General features: G+C 30.5%; 2 protein-coding genes across 3 annotated transcripts; both read left to right on the forward strand.

Moving 5' to 3' along the window:
* The first annotated feature begins 1,484 nt into the window (after positions 1 to 1,484).
* On the forward strand, positions 1,485 to 9,412 carry LOC132758843 (BTB/POZ domain-containing protein 2-like). 2 transcript variants are annotated; one of them, XM_060750541.1, is made up of 4 exons: positions 1,485 to 1,617; positions 6,152 to 6,233; positions 6,555 to 6,806; positions 7,038 to 9,410. In XM_060750541.1, the coding sequence occupies exons 2-4, from the start codon at positions 6,163 to 6,165 to the stop codon at positions 8,131 to 8,133; spliced, it is 1,419 nt and encodes a 472-aa protein (XP_060606524.1). In that variant the 5' UTR covers positions 1,485 to 1,617; positions 6,152 to 6,162; the 3' UTR covers positions 8,134 to 9,410. The 2 variants fall into 2 exon arrangements, with proteins under 2 accessions (XP_060606524.1, XP_060606525.1); XM_060750542.1 differs by lacking the exon at positions 1,485 to 1,617 and adding an exon at positions 4,129 to 4,407 and having other exon boundaries at positions 7,038 to 9,412.
* Positions 9,413 to 10,353: 941 nt separating this feature from the next.
* Positions 10,354 to 19,134, forward strand: LOC132758845 (BTB/POZ domain-containing protein 6-like). Its single transcript, XM_060750546.1, has 5 exons — positions 10,354 to 13,166; positions 16,197 to 16,274; positions 16,768 to 17,019; positions 17,291 to 17,294; positions 17,418 to 19,134. Exons 1-5 carry the CDS (start codon positions 13,150 to 13,152, stop codon positions 18,387 to 18,389), a joined length of 1,323 nt encoding a protein of 440 aa, XP_060606529.1. The 5' UTR covers positions 10,354 to 13,149; the 3' UTR covers positions 18,390 to 19,134.
* The last annotated feature ends 1,736 nt before the right edge of the window (positions 19,135 to 20,870 follow it).

Below are 20,870 nucleotides of genomic sequence, written 5' to 3' on the forward strand. Positions count from 1 at the left end.
CATTTTTGATAACGTAAAAGGAATGTATATAGTAGACATCTTAAGGAAAGTTAAGTCTGTTTCGGCACACTTGTAATTGTATTTATGTCTGACAACCATTTTATTTTGATATGCCCACTGATGTACAATTTTAAATAAAAATCGATTTAATGTCGACAGGTTGGTATTTTGTATTTTCGGTTTCTACAACAATAAGTGTATATATAATCAGAGACATAAATAACAGAGATAAGCAGTTCTTATATACCCCATTGAAATATCACTCATGCCTATCAGAAAGTGAAAAATTAGGCATTTTGTAGCAAATAAAACTTAATGGATTTATATTAAATCCTTTAATATTATATACCATTTGAAAGGTACATATTTTATCTATTGCTTCATGTTAAAATATTGGTAACTTTCCATGCCTTTCACTTTTACAAGGCAGAACATATCCACTGAGCCAGTTTTTGTCATATGAATAGTTTTGTAACAAAAAATATTGTAGTAGTTTTCTTAAAAAAATGATGTAACATTTATTTAAATGGGAACTGTAAATATTTTTACCTGCAGACATAGACAAATGCATAAGCTTTCATAAAATGTATTATTGTACTGTTTTTGATATGTGGTCAATAAGTTTTACTTGCTACAAGTTTTAAGTTAAGCAGGCAGGCGTGATATTTTAACTGGGTAGGAAGTTGCCCATCTCTGTTATCTATGTCTCTGATATAATGTATTGTTTACTCTTATATCTATTAATTTACTTATTTTAGGTGTTTTCCTTTTACTTAATATATTGAAAAAAACTTGTCAAACAACTTCCAGCATTAAAAACCCATTTGTTAACGTGTTAAGTGTCTTAGCGTAGGTTACATCGAAATACACTATCCGTTCTGTGTATTGATACTACATGTATTGTATTAGATGTCCTTATCCGAAGACTTACGAATAGGGGCGAAAAGTTGCGATTGGCATTGGTGTTTCTTTTTTCATTATTATAGAAGTTAAACTGTGCTATAAATTATATCTAAAATTATTATTTACTTATAAATTAAACATTGATGAAATAAAATCCTTCTTTTCATTTTCCGTATTTTCACTGTTAAATTTATTTTTCACTGCAGTATTTTCACTGGTGTCATCCCGGACTATTTTCTTTTAAATCTGCCAGTTTACAAAATTTAAGGTAAAGTCTTTCAAATTGTATTGTCAAAAAAAAAGAGAAATATTTATATAATGAACAGAAATATAAGTTTTTCGCAATAAATACATGATTTATTTTCATCTTGTGGCATGAAATATTTACAAATGCTTGTATTTACCATAAAGAAAGGTTTATTGTAATATAATATTTGCGTGTGACGTTATTACAGGGTTAAGATTTCATATTTGTTCTCATCTAATAAATCTTATACAATATATGTTGGAAAGAAGCCAAGTGACATTTGTTTTCTGAAAATGGGGAAGGTAATTACAATAGCTCTTCTATGACAGGCACTACTTCATGTCATTGCAAATATCTATAAATGACATGCGATACAGCGTGGTTTACGGAAAAAAAGATGTTCTAATTGTTTTTTAAATAAGTTTTGTTATCGAAATTAAAAATATTTAGTTGGGAGTTTTATTGATGTGAGTTATATTTTTTGTATCACAAAAGAGTTTATAGATGTTTCAAGATTTTCATTTAATAAATTTTTTATATATAAGTTTTTTATCTCTTGATAATACCTTTAATATAAAACGCTACTTATACAATGCCAGCATATCTTAGTTCAATCGTAAAGTAACTGAAAACACTAGTTCATGTATTTCTCAAACGTGTAAGGGTTTTATTAATTAAGATTGTATCCTTTAATGAAGGTGCATTTAATAACAATGAAAAATTAATGTTACGTTACACAGTCAAACCCTATTATGTACAACAACAGCTAATACGAATTAACATTCTTTTTGATATTCCACGACTTTTTTTTTTTTCATTATTTTTTTTTTTATTCCACGACTTGCTTACTTTCGGTTATCATCATTTTTCATGAACTTATCATAAAACAAGAACAATCAATCATTAATACAATCACGAGTTCAGCGAGTTCTAAAGGTAAACTATGTTTTGTTTTTGAAAGTGGCGAATAATGAGCTCCTTTGATTAAACCGTTAAACTATTAACTGGATATTCTTTCGTTTTTCGTGAAATATGGATTATATTTTCATTTTAAAGACACGAAAAAATAACCTTTTTATTTAATTTCATTATAAAAGAAAAATGGTTACGAATCCCCTTGCTTGCTACGCCACTGCAATTTTACAGCGCACAATAATATATTGATTATTTATAGATGCGTGACGCGGTTCAATACACATACAATGTTTGTGTGTTTATTCTATTACAATTTATATTTTTCAAACAAAATACAGAGTATTTATGGTGAAATAAAAGTGAAATTTAATCGGTTTTGACAGTCAGGTCTCGACACTAACTTTTTCAGCAGGTGGTATGCCGGACCACTGGATCCAAAATTCAGGTCGTCCTTTATGAACACAGGTGGTCCATCTTTTTTTAACTCAGTTGTTTTTAAGGAAACTTCAGATTTAGAAGAACTACACTTAAAATTGGTGACAGAGACATATTTATTTTTAGATTTATAACAACTGAAGAAAACATGTATATTTTCGATTTCAATCTTAGATCAGATAGTAAGTCATTGTAATCCTATTTATTATCTCATTGAAAAATACATGACAGTGACAGTACTCATACTTCGGTTAAGTGACTTCTTCCGCAATTCAAGTTAGGGAATAGTGAAACCATTTGTGAATGACTTATTTCCTTACTGTTATTCAAATACTCATTGCTGTTTCCTGGAACATCTTATAAGAATAATAATTACATTTTATAGATTAACATTTTTAATTAAACTATTAAGTTATTATATTCTTGTCTTTGAAAATTTAATGATAAACAGAAAAATTCCTACATTATAATTGAGCTTATCTTCCTCACAGATTTATTATACATGCTTGTTTGTTGAAATTTATTTATTTTTGACAAAGTATTTATAACCTTTTAAAGTACTTTAAATAAGAAAAAAATGGATCTCTGATCGTTTAAAAAAGTAGCCAAAGATATTTAATTTTTCCTTTGCCTTGTTTGCACCATTATTCATGTGTTTATCCGATATCCCATAGTGATACAATGTTATAAATTCAATGCAGTGCTAGAGACATTTGAATGAATTTTATACTTTAATTATTAAAATAATTTTCTACTTTTTTAACTACACTTTTAGCGTGTAAATAAAATGTTATGGATGTCTTAAGATCTTTTGAACTAATCAGATGAATGAACATATACCTGTACATCGGAGAAATGGCTTTAAACAACAATTATAGAACACGTTTTTCGACCAAATAACCATTCTCCCAGATGACCCGTGCACCATTTGGAAAATTCAAGTGGTCTAACGGACCAGTTGCCTGTAAAATTAGGTGGTCCTTGCCAAAATCAGGTGGTCTCGGACCAATGGACCACCGCTAATGTCGAGGCCATGGTTTGGTCATTGAAAAAGCAGTCTTGTTTTGACTGTTTTACACGCGCTGTTTGGCGATAAATTGTGACGTCACGAAAATTTAAAAAAAAAACGTTTGTACAGCGGTTATGGCTGAATGAAAGACATTGGTGTTCAGATTTATTTACTTAGCTAGACCATTTTCTATCATTCTAGATAGTTGTCAAAACAAAATTCAACAAAAAGTTTTGTTTTTTTATTTATCAATTTTTACAAACAAGATGGAGAAAGAAGTCTCTTAAAGTAAATACGAGTTTTGACTCCGCCCACTTTCATATTTATATTTTATTTTCATACACAAAAATGACATATATTTGACTGATATAGCACCATTTGTCATGGGTAAAATTAAATAAAACGCCCCTAGCACCAGCTTGAGCGTTACTCAATTCTCAACACTTAAAAGTGCTGGACTCAATGATCAATGACATACGTCTTTGTAGAGTCCCATACTCAACTTAACAATGACTTATGTCATTTATTCCTCAATTCTGAAAACACGTTCTTTATAAAATTTATTTTTTATACAGCTATATGAATAATTGCTTTGAAATGAAAAAAAGAAAATAATTCATTCAAGTTCATATTGGTTTTCATATAAAAAAGTATATAAACGCAAATAAACCTCCTTTTATGAAATTTGAATAACATTCTCAACCGTGAAATATTGAATCCTGAATAGTGTCAAAATAATAAAATATCAAGGACATTTATGATCCGACTAAAGTTTACAAAGTATTGTCGAAGTTTATTCATTTAAACAAACAGGGATACATATCTGTAAAAAACACGATTAAAAACACATTTAAAAGGAATTAGTGGAGCAATCTGCGCGATTGGTAATATAAAAAAGGTAATTTCTTTTTGTATTTATGTAGTTATGCTTTTTAATGTACGTAAATATGAGATATACTGGTATTTGATAAAAACTCAAATGGTTCATGTCCATTTTGAAAGTTTAAAACAGCTTTCATTTGCCTTGCTTTTCGCTAGATCTATTTTCTGTGATATGTTTGTTTGTGTAATTGGCGTGTTTTGATTCAGATATAAAATATGAAATAGTTAAATATAAAACATTAAGTAATGATATTGATAGTGTAAAGAACACATGGGTTTATCTTTAATACATTATATCCACTTGCTTTTCGTTAAATTTGAAATTTGAATATTATGTTACACTTTTATACATCAAGTCGACCTTGTTATTTTTTCCTTTTTCCTGAATCATTGAAATATGTCACGTGTATGAATACATTTAATAATATAATAGTTAATTTATTGACGTCGTCTTGAAGAACTGTTGTTTTGAGTTGGACTGTAGGGGGCAGTATACTACTACTCATTCATAAGATAACATGGTATCCTAACTCATTTAACATCTAGAAAATTAGACTTATATGTGCTTTAAAATTTAGACAAACTAAACAATTTTGTAATGTAGACTTTTTACCGTAAACATTTTAAGAGACAATGAGACAAAAATGATCATTTTGTGCGGATTGTGAAAAGGTATTACACTATTGTGATATCAACTTTAATAAATAATTATACGGCTATAACAGTAAAATGAGTCGACTCTAACGGGGAACATTCATTGCAATTGAGATTCCGGAATGTTAGTGTTTAAAAAAAAACTGCATAATTACAATATTTCCACGCTTTAAAATCAACTCATAACTTTACTCTTTATATAAAGTGTACAAAAAATAATGTATAGCTTTTTGAATGATAGATCCATGCAAATTGATTATTCAGAGTACTTAAATGCTTTATAAATATCGTTATTAAACTCAAAACGTTCACATTGGTAGATTTGATATGCTCCCAAGATCCGTCTCAGAATATACGAGTGAAATTTGATTCAGTGTGTATACCAGTTATGACACAAAATCCCTAAAAACTATGCATTGTAAAGACTAAAATGACATAACAATTTAACGTTATGTCATATTTTAATAAAACGCACTGCTATAGTGTCTGTATTAGGTTTCAAACATATTTAATTATATTCAGTTAATAAATTCATAACATTCCTCAAACGTAACCTTACGACATCCTTGAACGTTCTCAATTTATGAATTACATCATCCTAAAGCAAGAACTTTGAGCGGAACATATGATATCTGAAAGACCTTCCCTTTGTCCGAAACCATATTTTAAATATTGTCTGTTTTGAAATGTTGTCTATGATTACAAGTTGAGTACATATCATGACTAAAGGAAAGCGTTCTACCTTTTACTGTAAAATGATTGCGACAAGGGCCCATTTGAGCATAAGTGCGGGGTTCTGAGAAGCACCATCAATCGTCTGTGCACAACATTGGTATGTTTTGTGATTATAACCAATAACGGCGATGGACATGTGATTCGAGCTCATCGACCTTGTCCACTTGGTCGTGGAAATCTCTTTCAGTTCTTTGAGCATCTCAACATTAAGTTTTTATACATATCATATCAAAGTATATATTGGCCCTTCATCATTTCCATCATTTATGTCTCAATTCAAGAACAACATAAAACACTACTTGTAAAAAGACATATTTATCACACTGAAGAAAAGAACGGCAAAAAGTACTAAATCATTTCCCTAATTTCAGTTCAGGCAAAAATGGCATATTGTCGTCCTTGCACTGTCAAGAAGGCTCCTTCAGCAGCATTCTCTAACCTGAGAATTGAAAGGTATTATAGCTTCAAGAACGTAATATTATAAGAATATAAAAGTTTGGTAAATCAGAAAACATCATCTATTTAATCATATAGTTAACAACAAAGAACATAAGTACAATGAAATGTTATATTAACAAGGAATCAATATATAGATTTTATCACTTATGTTACCATTGATTTCCTTTGAGTGCTTCTTTCAGTAAAGCTTTTGTAATTTGAGATATTTGAGATGTTTATTCAAATATACGCTATAAACGTATTTCAATCGAGTTAAGGGACCATTTTATCATCAATGGAATGAAATTCTTTGATTTGATATTTCAATATTAACAGGTCCCCTGACATTAATTGGAGAGACACAAGGACAGCCGCACAATGCTTGTCACATCTTTGTCTTTCGGAACAACTTTCAGACATCAACTTTACCTTCAGCGCCTATAGAGATGTAAAACTTCCGGCCCATAAATTAGTACTGAGCATGCGGAGTGCTGTTTTTGAAGCCATGTTTTTTGGTTCACTTTCAGAGGGAGGGAAAACAGTTACAATTGAGGATATAGAACCTGAGGTTATGAAGACTGTATTAAAGTACGTAAAGTGCACACACTTTTGAATGCTTTAACACTTTTGTTTATAATACTGTTAATAACGTGGTGAAGAAATTTTAGTATTAATAATAGATTTTTGTATATTAACTACAGTTTAGTGTATTGTCACATCTAATTTATTACCATTTTCTACAACTAATTATGATTAGATGAAAGATTTTCATTCTAATAAAAATATAATGAAAATGACCTATGATACTTTTCCCTCCAGGTTTGTTTACGACGATGAGCCAACGATAAACGGAGACAATGTATTACCTTGCTTGTACACTGCAAAAAAGTACAACTTGTCTGGTCTTGTTATACAATGTTCAGAATTTCTTGAAAACAACATCGACGTGAATAATGTCTGTCAGGTCCATGAACACGCCGTCTTTTATGAAATGAAACCTCTACGAGAAAGATGCCTTGCATTCATCGTGGATAACGCAACAAGTGTATTTTCGTCACCAGGCTTTTTAAGTTTATCACAAGTAACATTGTTAAATGTTCTCAAAAGTGAAGAATTAGCGAGCGATGAAATTGATGTATTTACAGCAGCAATGAGATGGGCAGAACACAAGTGTGAGGTCAACAAGAAGTCCAAGATTGGAGAAAATATGCGCAGTCAACTTGAAGAAGCAGTGTTTCAGATACGATTTCCGATAATACCGATTGAAAAGTTTGCGCAAGTAGTTGCCCCGTCCGGAATACTGACCAAAGAAGAGCTTTTGATGTTATACCAGTATAACGCAACTAAAGGGTCAACACCTTTGGGAACATTCAGACATGAGAACAGATCTGGAGCTACCTTCACAGTTGATCTTAGGAAACATGTCAATTCCAAGCGATATCGAGGAGTCAACAACAATGGTTATTCATTGCAAGTTCAGTGCACATCACACGGAGACAGGTACAATACTTTCCATCAAGATGTTGAGGTGGAGGATTTAATGTGTGAACTTGACGAAGACGAGATATTATTTAATGACAAAAGTTTAACTTTTAAACTTAACAAAAATTCTCTCATGCTGAAATCTATTACTGGCAAGTTTGCAAGGAACGTCAAAAGAATAACTCACCAAGGAATAAATGTCACAGGCTATAAAGTTATGGGAAATAAGATACTTTTTGAAACACCGATTGAAATGTCGGACGGGAAAATTGTTCAGTTCATCCAGAATAATAGAGGAAGAACATGTTATACTCTTGATGATTACGAAGAAGAATTGGAAATGTTTTATCCTGAAATTTCTAACTTCAATCAGAATTGTTTCACCCTTGTGCAATTTCCTACTGGGACGGAATCCATTACATTTCTTAAATAATACAACATTTAAAAGTTAAAAATGCCCTGCATTTAAAAATGGATAATTCTATTTACTTTAACTGTTTGGGTCATATTATTCAAATTATGTGAAAAACGTTTTTTTCTTGGTAAAAAGCAGCAACTATTCCACATAATGAAAACACTTTATCTGCTGAAAAGTTACATCTGATGGAGACATGAAACATTGTTGGAGGTATTTCAGGAACAGTAAACCAAAAGTTTTACCTTTTCGTAGATTTATCTGTCTCTATAATACTGATTACAGACAAATATTGAATAATCCACTTAACATTTTGCAGCTGTACAAGTTTTTTTTTCATTTGCGGCAACTTTCTTTGAAACAAAATGGTGAAATATTTTTTGGTGTAGGCAGTCGTTTCATTATTGAATAATTAGATACAATATATGTTACAGACTTAAGTCTTTTTCATGTTTTAAAGCTTTGATCAATTTCTGTATCCGTTTTATAGACAAATATATAAATACTTCGATTGTTGTAATTTTTTAATCATGATCTCTATCTTAATGTTAGTATTGAGTGACATAAATTGTGTACTATGTTATATACATTTTTATCTAAATTTTTTGATAAAAAAATCAATTATTCAATGAAAGATAATAATATCACTGAATACTTTCCGTGAAAAAAGACATATATAAACTTTCGTTCTTATGCAAAGTAAGGCCGTTGGTTTTCAATGCTTTTCATGTCATCTTTAATGTAAAATTTGTAATAAATTAGTAAAAACAATGGTCACGCTGCAGTTTGATACATAGAACACGTTTAATTCAAACCTACGCCAGCGCGGACTCTAGTAATTTAGTATATATTCAATACTTGTTATTGTAATTTGTAATACATACATATGAATGAGTATTTTTGCAGAAGAATGATTATTTTTGTGTTGTTTTCTTTTATTTTACTAGTATGTTTGTTTCCGTATTCAATGGTAGTGTCATTACTGTAGTCGGATCAGTTCTTAATCAAGTTTGTCCTCCAAGGAATTAAACAACTGATTTTAAGTTGCATCTATTGTGTCCATTTCTATGTTTGCTCATCCTATTTGCTCTACAACATATGGCATATTAAGCTCAATTAATATCATATAATAGTATTAAAAGTGTGACAAGTCTGAAACAAGACGAGACAGACATACAAATTAATTACGATTTTTTGGACACGAGTCAATAAACGATCCGTAGAAGAATTTTTTGTTTATAATAATAAATAAATATTATGATTTGCTCTAAATAAGGCAAAAGTCGAAAACAAATCATCTTATGTTGTCGTCCTTATTGGTATCTTGCTTAATGTATGATTAACGGCGTTTGCAAATGTACAAAAACGAAACGTTTTTGTTGTGTAGCTTTAGAAAACAGTAGCATTTTCTTAAAAGCAAACAAGATATCAATAGCAAGTTTTAAAAATTGAAAATAAAAACGCATCGTAGGTCTTCCACTATCAATCGCTATATAATATATACCTATTCAATAGAATAGATTCGTAGTACATTTTCTTAGCGTGCACTTCAAGTTGGTTATCTTTCTGTCTGCATCAAATGCTTACATTTGCTTAGAGCAATAACACAGCTTCCAGCAACGTTCCTGTAAACCCCTTTCTGGCGACGCTAGAAAATTCGTTTGCATCTTCTTGCTAATGTGTTTAGCACCTTAAACAATTGTTAAGAGAGCCGACAGGTTATCAATCTTACGTTTATATGAATTAGGACACCATGTACCACTAGGTCCTGACAACGATTGTTGTTTGTTATAATGTATCTGACCGATTAGATTTTAATCCTCTTCTACGAGGTCCCTTTTCGTCATAAAACCTTAAATAATGTAAAACCACAATGAATTCATAGTAAAGAAACTGTTTGTTGACGTAATTCCATCTTAATAAAATGCAAGTGCAGGTTTTTGTTACGACATGACTAGATCTCCAGCACTTTGTTACAAAGTCAGTGAAACAATCTGTCAATTAATATATTCCACGTTTATTGGTTTAAAAAATCCATTTATTACACGGTTTATCTACAGAATATGTAAACTTTGTCCAAATTGTCTGTCATATACTTTTCATAGAATATCTTTTTACAAATTGCCAAACATTGAAATTTTATTTAAAATTAAATGAATTTACTTTCAGTTAATTCACATTCTTTTTAACAAATAATTCCAATATCGTTTTCGCACTTATCTATATTCGTCTCTTATGTCAACAGTTCCTCTATACTATTCCTGCTGAAATTGGTAGTGACTATGTATCTTTAAATTATATTTAACTTATAAGTTAATGCCTAATGCAAAATCCCATTTCTAGAAAGAAATTACTTTCAATGAGAAAACGGAAATTTCATTGAACGTGAGCTCAAACCGAACTGTTTGTTTTGGTTGTTGTACTTTCATTATCTTTTTATCCTGTACGGTTATGTTTTCCTGTTTTGTTGAAAACATGATTTTTAAATAATATGTAGTCAAAATGTATATATTTCCAAATACGCCTGTAACACTCTTCCCCTAACAATGCTCAAAACTGTATCTATATAATTATATTGGTTAAAGTACTTGACCACTTTAATCAGAGGCGTAGCTAGACTAGTTACACTGTGGATTCGTGAAATAACCTGGATACACGCTCCATCGAAGAATTTTGAAACCAATAGACAATTTGGTGCATTTTGGAGAGTTCTAAGGTGCTACAATAGTGCTGAAAATGGAAATTTGAGAAACATTTATCAACAATAGTATTACCTTAGCTTTTTTTCTGATTCATAATATCAACACAAATTGTAATACAAATCTAATTTTCCGGGTTTTTTTTCTTGCAGATTCTTGTCTTATAAACTGTAGCTTGCATATTTCAGTACCGTCTATAAATATGATCAAACATTCAAGCCTGCACCATGTTCAATTTTGCCATTTTGGATTTCCTTTTTTTATCTATTTAACTGCCAACTCAGTATTATGTATATATATATGTATAATCAAAGCTGTTATATTTTTTATCCTTGGTGATCGTTCAGCACGACATTGTTGTCATGTGTAAATGTTTATTTTATTGTTAGTTTCTTCTATATGAACTTTCTTCTACTTTGATTCTTCCAGAATTCCTCTTGAATACTGTTTAATCACCTTTAAGATATGTTGTCTGACTTGTTTGCCTTTCTACGTCTTATCTGTGATAAGCATGCTTTATAATTTCTGATTTCCTCCCAAAATTCTATGTCAGTTAATTTAGCATACTTTAGCTTGCAGATTCTTATACCGTCCATGACTAGGTTTAATCAAACCAAGCCTGTAACATTTTCAGTCTTGCCGTTTTGAAAGTTAATGAGGGATTGCATTTTTGTAAATTGTAGTCAGAAAGGACACTTAATTATCGGTAAAAGTGAAAGACTTATCCAATTCCATTAGAAAAAAAACAACATCGGTAAGAATTATATAAAAGTACCTGTAGTCATTACTGAAATAAAGACCGATTATAATATAGAAACAGAGAGAAAGTCTTTTGGCCATGTTTAAAAACATTATTCTTCGCTATTTATTTTCCAAGCTGAACTTATGAAAACAAGCAATTTCTTTTTGTGTCGCCTTGAAAAAAAGATTTACTCCAAACTTGGTATGCATGCCTTTTTTAATTACCTAAAGTGCATTGCATAAGAATCGTTACCCTGCACATATTATTCGAGTTATTACCCTTTGTTAATTTCATACTTTTTTCTGTTCGGGCCATTTCTCCCAAACTGTAAAAGTTAAGGACTTGAAACTTCATAGGATACAAGATCTCGTTGAGGACAAGTGTAGTAAACATGAACCAGTACTTAGTACCTTATGATTTTTTTAGTTATTGCCCTTTGTTAATTTTTATACTTTAAATATCATCGGGCAAAATCTCAACACTTTAAAAGCTATTGACTTGAAACTTCAGTTTGACAAAGTGCCGTGTACAATAATTTATATTCTGCAATTCATTCGCTTTGCGTTATTGCCCTTTGTTAATGTTCATACTTTATTTTCCAGGCTATTTCTCCTTAAGTATAAAATCTATGGATATGAAACTTCATAGGTTGATAGATCTCATTGAGAAAAAGTGCAGTGCACAAGAACCGGTACTCGGTACCTTATTATTTTTCTTATTTATTTTCATACTTTATTTGTGTACCGGCCAATTATCCTACTTTTTAAAAGCTATTGACTTGAAACTTAATAGGATGGTGGATCTTATTACGAACAATTGCAGTGCACAAAAACTTGTACTTTGCACTTCATTATTGTTCAAATATTGCCCTTTGTTAATTTTCATACTTCAGGCTTGTCCTGACCATAATTTGAACACTATAAGTTTGATTGTCTCCAAATCGATATGCAAGCTCTTTTCATTGACCGGAAGTGCAGTGCACAAAAACTGTCACAGAGTCCTTCATTTGATCTGTCAGTGTAGAACCTTTCCATTTTATGATTTTATTTTTGATAATCTAACAGTTTAAGTAATCCTGGCGTAACATTGTTACTAAAGTTAAAGATACATGTATATTGCAAAAACAGTGCTTATAACTAACCTATTTACAAGAAGAAACTGCCTAACTAACAGCTAAACTGTTGACAAGGCGATACATCCGACTTGCAGTGTTCTACTTTACCATTTAATTTTGATCCTAAAATTAATTTCCTTCCCAACATTGTATCGTTCATTTTTTCTGATAATTCATTGATTCTTTTCATGCTTTATTTTCGAAAAATACGCAATCATTAGTTGAAAATTTTATTTGAAATTTACTTAATGCTGTGTAAGAAGTATGATAGGACAGAACGGAGCTCCTGTTTACTTTATAATAGTTACATTTCAAAAGCCTTAATCAATACGAAATAACCCTTTTAAAACTTCGACAATGTTGAGTAATTGGATATTGATTGATTAGTTGTTAATAGTTAGGTTTGAATATCAAAACCGGTTTTATTACAAAAGTAGATATGATTTATAAGCTAAATTTAGAAACAGATAATCAGTGTAATGGCTAATTCTGAAAGGTAAGTTTATTTTGTTGGCAATAGTTACGTTATATAAGATTGTGTTACCTACGACATACTAATTATAATAAGTAGAATATTAAATTTACAATTATTAAAATTTAGAAAGTTTGTGCTTTTCATTTTTTTTTCAATTTTCCTATTTTCTGTTTATCGCTCGTTTGTGTAATTTCCATATGTTTTATCCAGATATATCACGATATAATTTTTATCCGGATATATTATTTTAGAAAGGAGAACTCACATTTATAATAAATTATACTATAAAGAATATTACGTCAGATCTTAATATACCCCTTTAAATCAAATGGAAATATTTGTTTATATCATACTCGATTAGAGCTTATCATAAGTTATAAGACACTTCATATACTGCTGTAAATAAAGCATTTGCCGATGTAATTAATGTCTATAAAGCATTATATCAAAATTAATCACAATTTCGTTGTCACCGTTATTTACACCTTGTCATGGCTGATTGACAGATAAATGTACAACGACACCGTTAATGTGTGATGCATGATAAATGATGCAATTGTTTTCTTGTTGTATGTCAGAAAGATATAGAAATATAATTTAACTGTTTATAATTGTGATTACTTTGTTTAGTCTATTTTTTCTGATTAAAAGGGTTTCTAGAGTTTATTTCAAAATACATCTAGGCAATATGCCAATGCGTACACAGTGCGTATAACAAATAAGCATATAATACAGTCAAATAGTCAAATGATCAATGTCAATACTTTAAAAAAACATATATAAGTATTTAGTTTAACAGTATTTTAGTAGTAAGAATATATTAACTAAGAATAGAATCCACAATCACATTGTGACACAAATTTCAACATATCTCAAGTTATAATACTGATAAGGACAAATAACATCCTATCAATGAGGGTGTTAACACAAAAAAAGACAAACAGCGTCTGGGACAAACTCTTGATTCAATGGAAAGAATAGTGTTTCGGACATCGAATGCTTTAAAGATATACATAAATAAGTCTCTTATTTCTATTTCTATTTCATTCAGTTTATTAAATGCAATAAATTTAGGCATCTTTGGCCTTTTCCAAAAATGATTTTATTTTTTTTTTGCTTTCGTATATCAGCAGATAGCGAACATTCTAAACTTAAGTTAATTCATCTTCTATTCATTTTCCTATTATCAAACGATATAACACTAGGTTTTTCCTCCTGCCAGTTACAATCTCAAGTCTTTTCAAAGAAACTCTAAGCCGGGACAGTGAATATCTAAAGGTTTCAATATTAAAACAGTTTAAGTACTTTTGAAATTTAGAATATGCAAATAATACAGAAGAACGAGCCAAGTTGAATCATTTAATTCTAAAAAAAAACAATTTTGGACAAAAACATCAATTTATCTTTGTTTTACAAATCTAATAAAAAACATTGATATTCTCTACACCTTGAGATAACCATACATCATTAAAACCAAGTGACTGTAATAAATCTAACACTTCTAACACCTGTTCTTCGTTATATCTTACATGTAACTCCCTGCACAATATATCAAACTGTTTTTACATATTTTTCATCTTTAAGCTGTAAAATGTTAAGCCAATATTTTATAACACTTACAATTCTTTTGCATTTCAAACTGGTTCTTCCTTGTTCGCCATAAATTAAATTGTTCTAAGTTTGTACTTTGACGTCTTACATTTTTTTACAAACATTAAATGAACTTTTCTAATTTACAACAATCATTTGTATCCTTAACCTCTGAAGCATAGATCAAAATTGGTGAGATTAATTTATCAAAAAAAGTCTAGTTTACGTTTAAAAGTTATACATGGGATTACAATCAAATCTAGTTGTAATTTCTATACTGCCTTCAAAGCCTGACCAAATAGTGTTTTAAAAGCAGTATTAAAAAAACACCAGTTGTAAAGACTTTTAAAGACTGTTATGCCTTAGACTGTATTTTCTGAAAATCATAATTGTACTTTTCTTAATATAAACATTTAATTTCCACTTACCACAGTAATTTTACAAAAAAACATCTGCATATAAAAGTAAAAAATATAAAGAAACCTAAATAAACTCATGCAATGCATTCATGACAAAATAGTCTTCTGTGCCATTAAGATACATGGCGAAAAAAAAGGTGATCAAGACTCCTCTTGTGGGCGCCTTACACAGAATCAAAACATTTTGATATTTTAATCTAAACCGCACATTTCGAACATTGATTAAATAACGTCTAGCATTTTACCTCTTACACCATATCTACTAAATTTAAATCATATAATATCTCGAATTAAATATTCAAAAGCCCGGACGTTAGTAAAATCTACAAACCCAGCATATAGTTTCTTATTGATATTCAACATATACGTAATAAGGCCATGGAAAGCAAAAATACTATCGACAGTTCCCAAATTTGTCTTATTAAACCATTGAGCTTCAATATAGACCTGATAATTTTTCTGTCCAAATTTTTAATCAATCATTTACAAATTTTGTAAATAATTTACCAAAGTAAAATTAGTCCTCTATAATTACTTGGGCCATTTTCTAACCTTTTTACTGAAATGGAACAATAAAGCCTTCCGTTTAAAGTAACTTAAATCAAATATTTTATTAAAAAGATTATTTAGAATGAGTTGTCCAAGAACATCATTTAAAACATTCATTTAATAAGTAGTCAAAACCTGTTGATTTCTCAGAGTTTAAGCGTTAAGAAGCTTTAATTATTTTCGGATGACTAAACGGTATATTTAACTGAGAAATTAATGTTTTGTTTTTTCTTTTTTGCTTTTTTTTGGGGGGGGGGGGCTCTCATTTCTTTTGATGTTGCTGATATTTTTCTTATATTTACTTATTTATTTTATTTTATTTTCACTTTTATTTATTTACTTTGTATTTATTTTTCTATTTATTTATTCATTATTCTATTTATTTATTTATTTATTTATTTATTTATTTATTTATTTATTTATTTATTTATTTATTTATATCTATATCTTTTTACATGTTTTATTTTATTTATTTTGTTTTTGTTTGTAACAGATCTGTCAAAAAGGCTAAGATGACTGATGATGCTGGTAGATCGTCAAATGAACCACCTCCCTATTTAGGAAAAGAAAGGTATTATTTTAATAGATTCAAATGCTAAGATATGGATTCGTTGAATAGGGGGCACAATTGGCTCGAGCTCCCCCTCCAATTGCCGAACATTCTAATATTTGGTGTTGGTGTTGGTAGTTTTCACTCCGGATCACGGCAGTAAGCCACATTAAATTTACTAGAGAACAGTTCAGGCTCCACATCGTTCTTGGGCAGGATGTAAAACAGTTTACCAGTATTAGTTGCTTCCCCTATCGCAATGTACATGCTAGAGCAGAGATACAATGCGAATTACCGTATAAAAGATTTTATTTTCAACCACGAGGAAAGTTACCTGCCACGTCTGGGAATCGAACTCGTTTCGCCCGATTCACAGTCCAATGCTCTACCTATTGAGCATCTGATCGTTTTTTTGATATTTTTTCCTTACTTGTACTCGCGAAGACAATGCTTTTTGTATAAAGCATATCTTGATTAGGATGGCTAAAGACTATGTATACTTCTTTTCTCACAGGTCACACGGAATATACTGCAGGGAAACAAGTACCGTTTCGCAATGTTTATCGCACCTTTGTCTCTCAAAACATCTTTCAGACATGAGCTTTACCTTCAGCACAGATAAAAGTGTGAAAATTCCGGTTCATAAAATTATACTAAGCATGCGCAGTAAAGTGTTTGAAGCCATGTTTTATGGTTCTCTTGCAGAAGGAGGAGAAACGGTGTTAATTGAAGATGTTGAACCGGACGTGATGAAGACTGTTTTAAGGTGAATATAGCAAACAAAATGTTTAGAACATAATGTTGAGCATGATAACTTTACAATCTAAAATAATAGTTCAGATATTGATATAATTGCGCCCAATAGTGTGCCCTACGTCTAATTATTTTTAAGGTAGAAATGCGAGAACTATCTTTATAGACTAAAACTTTACTCTCGGAAATAAGACCTCTATTTCAAATCGTTCATTTCAGTTGACAAAATGCATGTACTTATAACAAAGATGCAACAATACATGCTACTTTTTAATCAATTCTAGAGACGTAACTTAGATGTACTTTATACGACATTTTGAGTTCTTCTGTTATTTTTTCATATTTGTCTACAACGACAAGCCAGAGATTGACATGGAAAATGTTTATCCTTGTTTGTATACAGCATAAAAGTACCATTTACCAGGTCTTGTTGAAAAATGCTCCGAATTTCTTGGAAATAGCCTTGACGTGAATAATGTCTGTCAGGTCAATGAGGAAGCCATCATGTACGAACTAAAACCCCTACAGGAGAGATGTCTATCATTTATTATTGAAAACGCAGAAGAAGTCTTTGCATCGCCAGGCTTTTTAGAAATAGCATTTGCATCGTTGATGAATGTTATTAAAAGAGAGGAATTATTATGCAATGAAGTTGATGTATTTAAAGCAGCGGTTAGATGGGCAACACACAACCGTGATAACAAGAGCAACCCCACAGTTGAACACAATTTGCGTGATCAACTTGGAGAAGCATTGTTTCAGATTAGATTTCCGATTAAGCCGATAGAAGACTTTGCCAAAATTGTTCATCCGGCTAACATACTAACCAAGGAAGAGTTATTGAATTTGTATCCGTATATAGCAACAGAAGGCTCGTTCCCATCGTCTCATGTGGAAAATTTCATAAAAGACAAAAGATCAGGGATACAAGTTACGATAAACCTAAAGCAATATCTACAGCGACAGGATAAAAGTGATGGAATATTCGGCGGTTGCTTTTTGGAAATAGAAGGGGGTACTGATTCTGTTCGTCCAACGTCAAGTAATTTCGCATATTGTCACATAAGCAGTAAATCTGTTAAAATAAAATCCGTCTCTGGAACATTTGTGGGAGATGTCAAAAAAGTAATTTTAAATGGAACAGTCATTTCTGATTATAAAAAGCAAGATAATGAAATTTCTTTCAAAAATCCAATCGATATATCTGAAACTTTACGTATACACTTTTATTTTCCGAAAAATGATAATAAAATTGGATCGGATTCTGCAAAATCGAAGCCTTTCACATATAATTCAAACATACAGGAACACGTTAGAGGACATGGTGTCACAATAAAAAGACATCCAGTAGGCTTAGAAACTATCACATTTAGTTTGAACTGACATTGAACCAATTTTTTGCATCTGACCTGAGCAACGAGTTAAACCTTAATGCTAATTTTGTTATCTCAGTCATATGCATCGTTAAAATATAGATACAGCTATTACTTGTACAAAAGGCTTATTCCAGACTTTATAGAAAAAGATACAACCTGTGTTTCTATATTGACTAGTCATGTCTTTAATTTAATGTCATTTTATTGTGCTCCGACTTTCTGGTTCAATTCTGCATCTTAACTTTAAAACATTATTTAAATCTATAAGGATCACATTTGTATAAAAGTACTGATTGTAAATATCAATAAAGCAAATATTGCTTCTGATTTTACAGAAATATAGGCAATATCGTTTCTTATTTCACAGACTATATTTCGTTGCATTACTTTACTTCAATAATTGTAGCACTAGATCAAAGTTTAGTTTCTTTTGTTTGTGATCAGACAATCATGTCTTTTTCTACTGTGGTCATTATAGATACCCGGAATTTTAGAAATGTTGTATAAGTGTAATGTATACTTAGTGGTCACTATTGATACCCGGAATTTTAGAAATGTTGTGTAAGTGTAATGTATACTTAAGTAGTAATGTATACTTAGTCCTTAGGTAAGTGAAATGTCACCGTTACCTCACTTTAGCTTAATTAAATTCACACTAATTTGTTTTCAGATTTCGTACATTCTGGTTTTAATTCAAATAAACTTTATTAATCGAGGTATTTCTAATCTTACTGTACTAAGTTTTTGGTTAAGAAAATAACTCCGAGAGTAGGATTAAATATTCATAAGACTTATCTCAATGTCTACTTTTTCGTGTTTTCAGGCTGATTAACAGTTGATTTAATGTACAAAAACTTCAAATTGTTTTCATTCCTCTTTTTTTTATCTAAATTATTGTTTGAATGGATTGAATTTTTAAATTCTCAAATTTAATTTTTAATTTTATTTTTTTATACATATTTTGTAGTTTTTTTATTTTATTTTATATTTTGCTCGATTATACCCATCTATTTCTTTCATTTGTTAGTGTTTTAATTTGTGATAAACGATGCATTCCTCTCTCACACAATGCTAATCTTAGGGACAAGGAAGAAATTAAACTCTTGCATTAGCTACTTTTCATATATGTTGTCTCTTAACATAGCTAATATAAAATGTGTTTGTTTTTATGTGTGTATTTAATGATTATATTATTTCATAGTATATGAAAAGTATATCAATCAATGAAAGGTGGACAGCCGAAAGTTTACAAGTTTCATTAATTTCGATCCCCGGGAGATGCTTTGGTAGTTTAGAGCGGAGGAAGGTAGTCTAGTACTGGTGTAACTCTCCAGGAACGATGGTTAGGAGACTACCCGCCTATATGACTGAAATACTGTTGGAAAAAGGCGTAAAATGAAACAAACAAACAAACATTCATTAATTTATGGAAGATATAATTTTGCTGCGTGGTTTTATCGGAAAACAACAGAATCTGGTCATACTTTATGGAGCTGGGTACTGATTTGAGACTCGCTGGCGGAATAAATATATACATATGTATTATTTGTATACAATTCTAACATTCGATATGAAATCTTTGATGATATTTAATTAAATGAAAATATTTTGGCTTTACAACATTTATAGTTTAGTAAGAACATATGTATATAGATAAAAAGGTCTTGGCCTTGAGTTTGTAATGGAAGGCAAAAGTGCAATAAAGATGTTTTTCATTATTTTAAGTATTTTCTACACTCAATTTTTAACATGAAAAACCCGACAAAATTGTACAAAACAACTGTATTATTAAGCATTTTGAGATGTAACTCAGGTGGCATGTTTACATTTAAAATTCGTTAAAATTACACCAGAGTCATTGATTCCGTGTCATGTGTAATTAAATAAGCCCTTGCTTTATTAATTTTCCCATTCATATCGCTTAATCATTTATAATATAACTATATTTCCTTAACTGTTTTTTGAGGATGGTATTTTTTGCAGGGTCCCAGACTCCAATTAACAAGACTTAAAATATCTTATGCCATATTTAGTTTTACTATAGAATAAACTCAACAGACCAGGGTCATGGTGTCTGCGAGGTGGTGTGTCAACCCGTAGTGGATCTGTGCCTGTATTACTATTTCATCTTCCTGTAGCCAGATAAGATAATGATTTTCTATTACAGTCAGGAAGTATGTTTAACACCACTGAGCTGCTGAAAGCTATACTGCAGTATCGATTATTAAATGCTAGTATCTCACAAAACGTCTCGTGATTTGCTTTAAACGCTTTAATTTACTCTAGTATATAAGATAGGTTTGACCCGGTCCTTACTAATACTAAAATTATATCTCCATTATGACAAGGGTTATTTTCGGTATAAAGTAGTTACGAGTAAGAAAAATCGGTGTAAGTGTTTCAGTGTACATGTTATGATTTAAATTATAAAACAAACGAAAACAAACACAACACCCCCCCCCCACACACACACACACACGAAAAAAGT

This window comes from Ruditapes philippinarum, unplaced genomic scaffold (genome assembly GCF_026571515.1).
Source record: "Ruditapes philippinarum isolate M1 unplaced genomic scaffold, ASM2657151v2 ctg3548_1_1_1_1, whole genome shotgun sequence".
Taxonomy (NCBI): domain Eukaryota; kingdom Metazoa; phylum Mollusca; class Bivalvia; order Venerida; family Veneridae; genus Ruditapes; species Ruditapes philippinarum.

What these genes read in the sequence shown, in the direction of transcription:
- LOC132758843 (XM_060750541.1), top strand. Translation starts at nt 6,163, where the DNA reads ATGGCATATTGTCGTCCTTGCACTGTCAAGAAGGCTCCTTCAGCAGCA. An exon ending in TCTAACCTGAGAATTGAAAG is followed by an intron (nt 6,234 to 6,554) that starts GTATTATAGCTT and finishes CAATATTAACAG; the next exon opens with GTCCCCTGACATTAATTGGA. An exon ending in GTTATGAAGACTGTATTAAA is followed by an intron (nt 6,807 to 7,037) that starts GTACGTAAAGTG and finishes TTTTCCCTCCAG; the next exon opens with GTTTGTTTACGACGATGAGC.
- LOC132758845 (XM_060750546.1), top strand. An exon ending in CCCTATTTAGGAAAAGAAAG is followed by an intron (nt 16,275 to 16,767) that starts GTATTATTTTAA and finishes CTTTTCTCACAG; the next exon opens with GTCACACGGAATATACTGCA.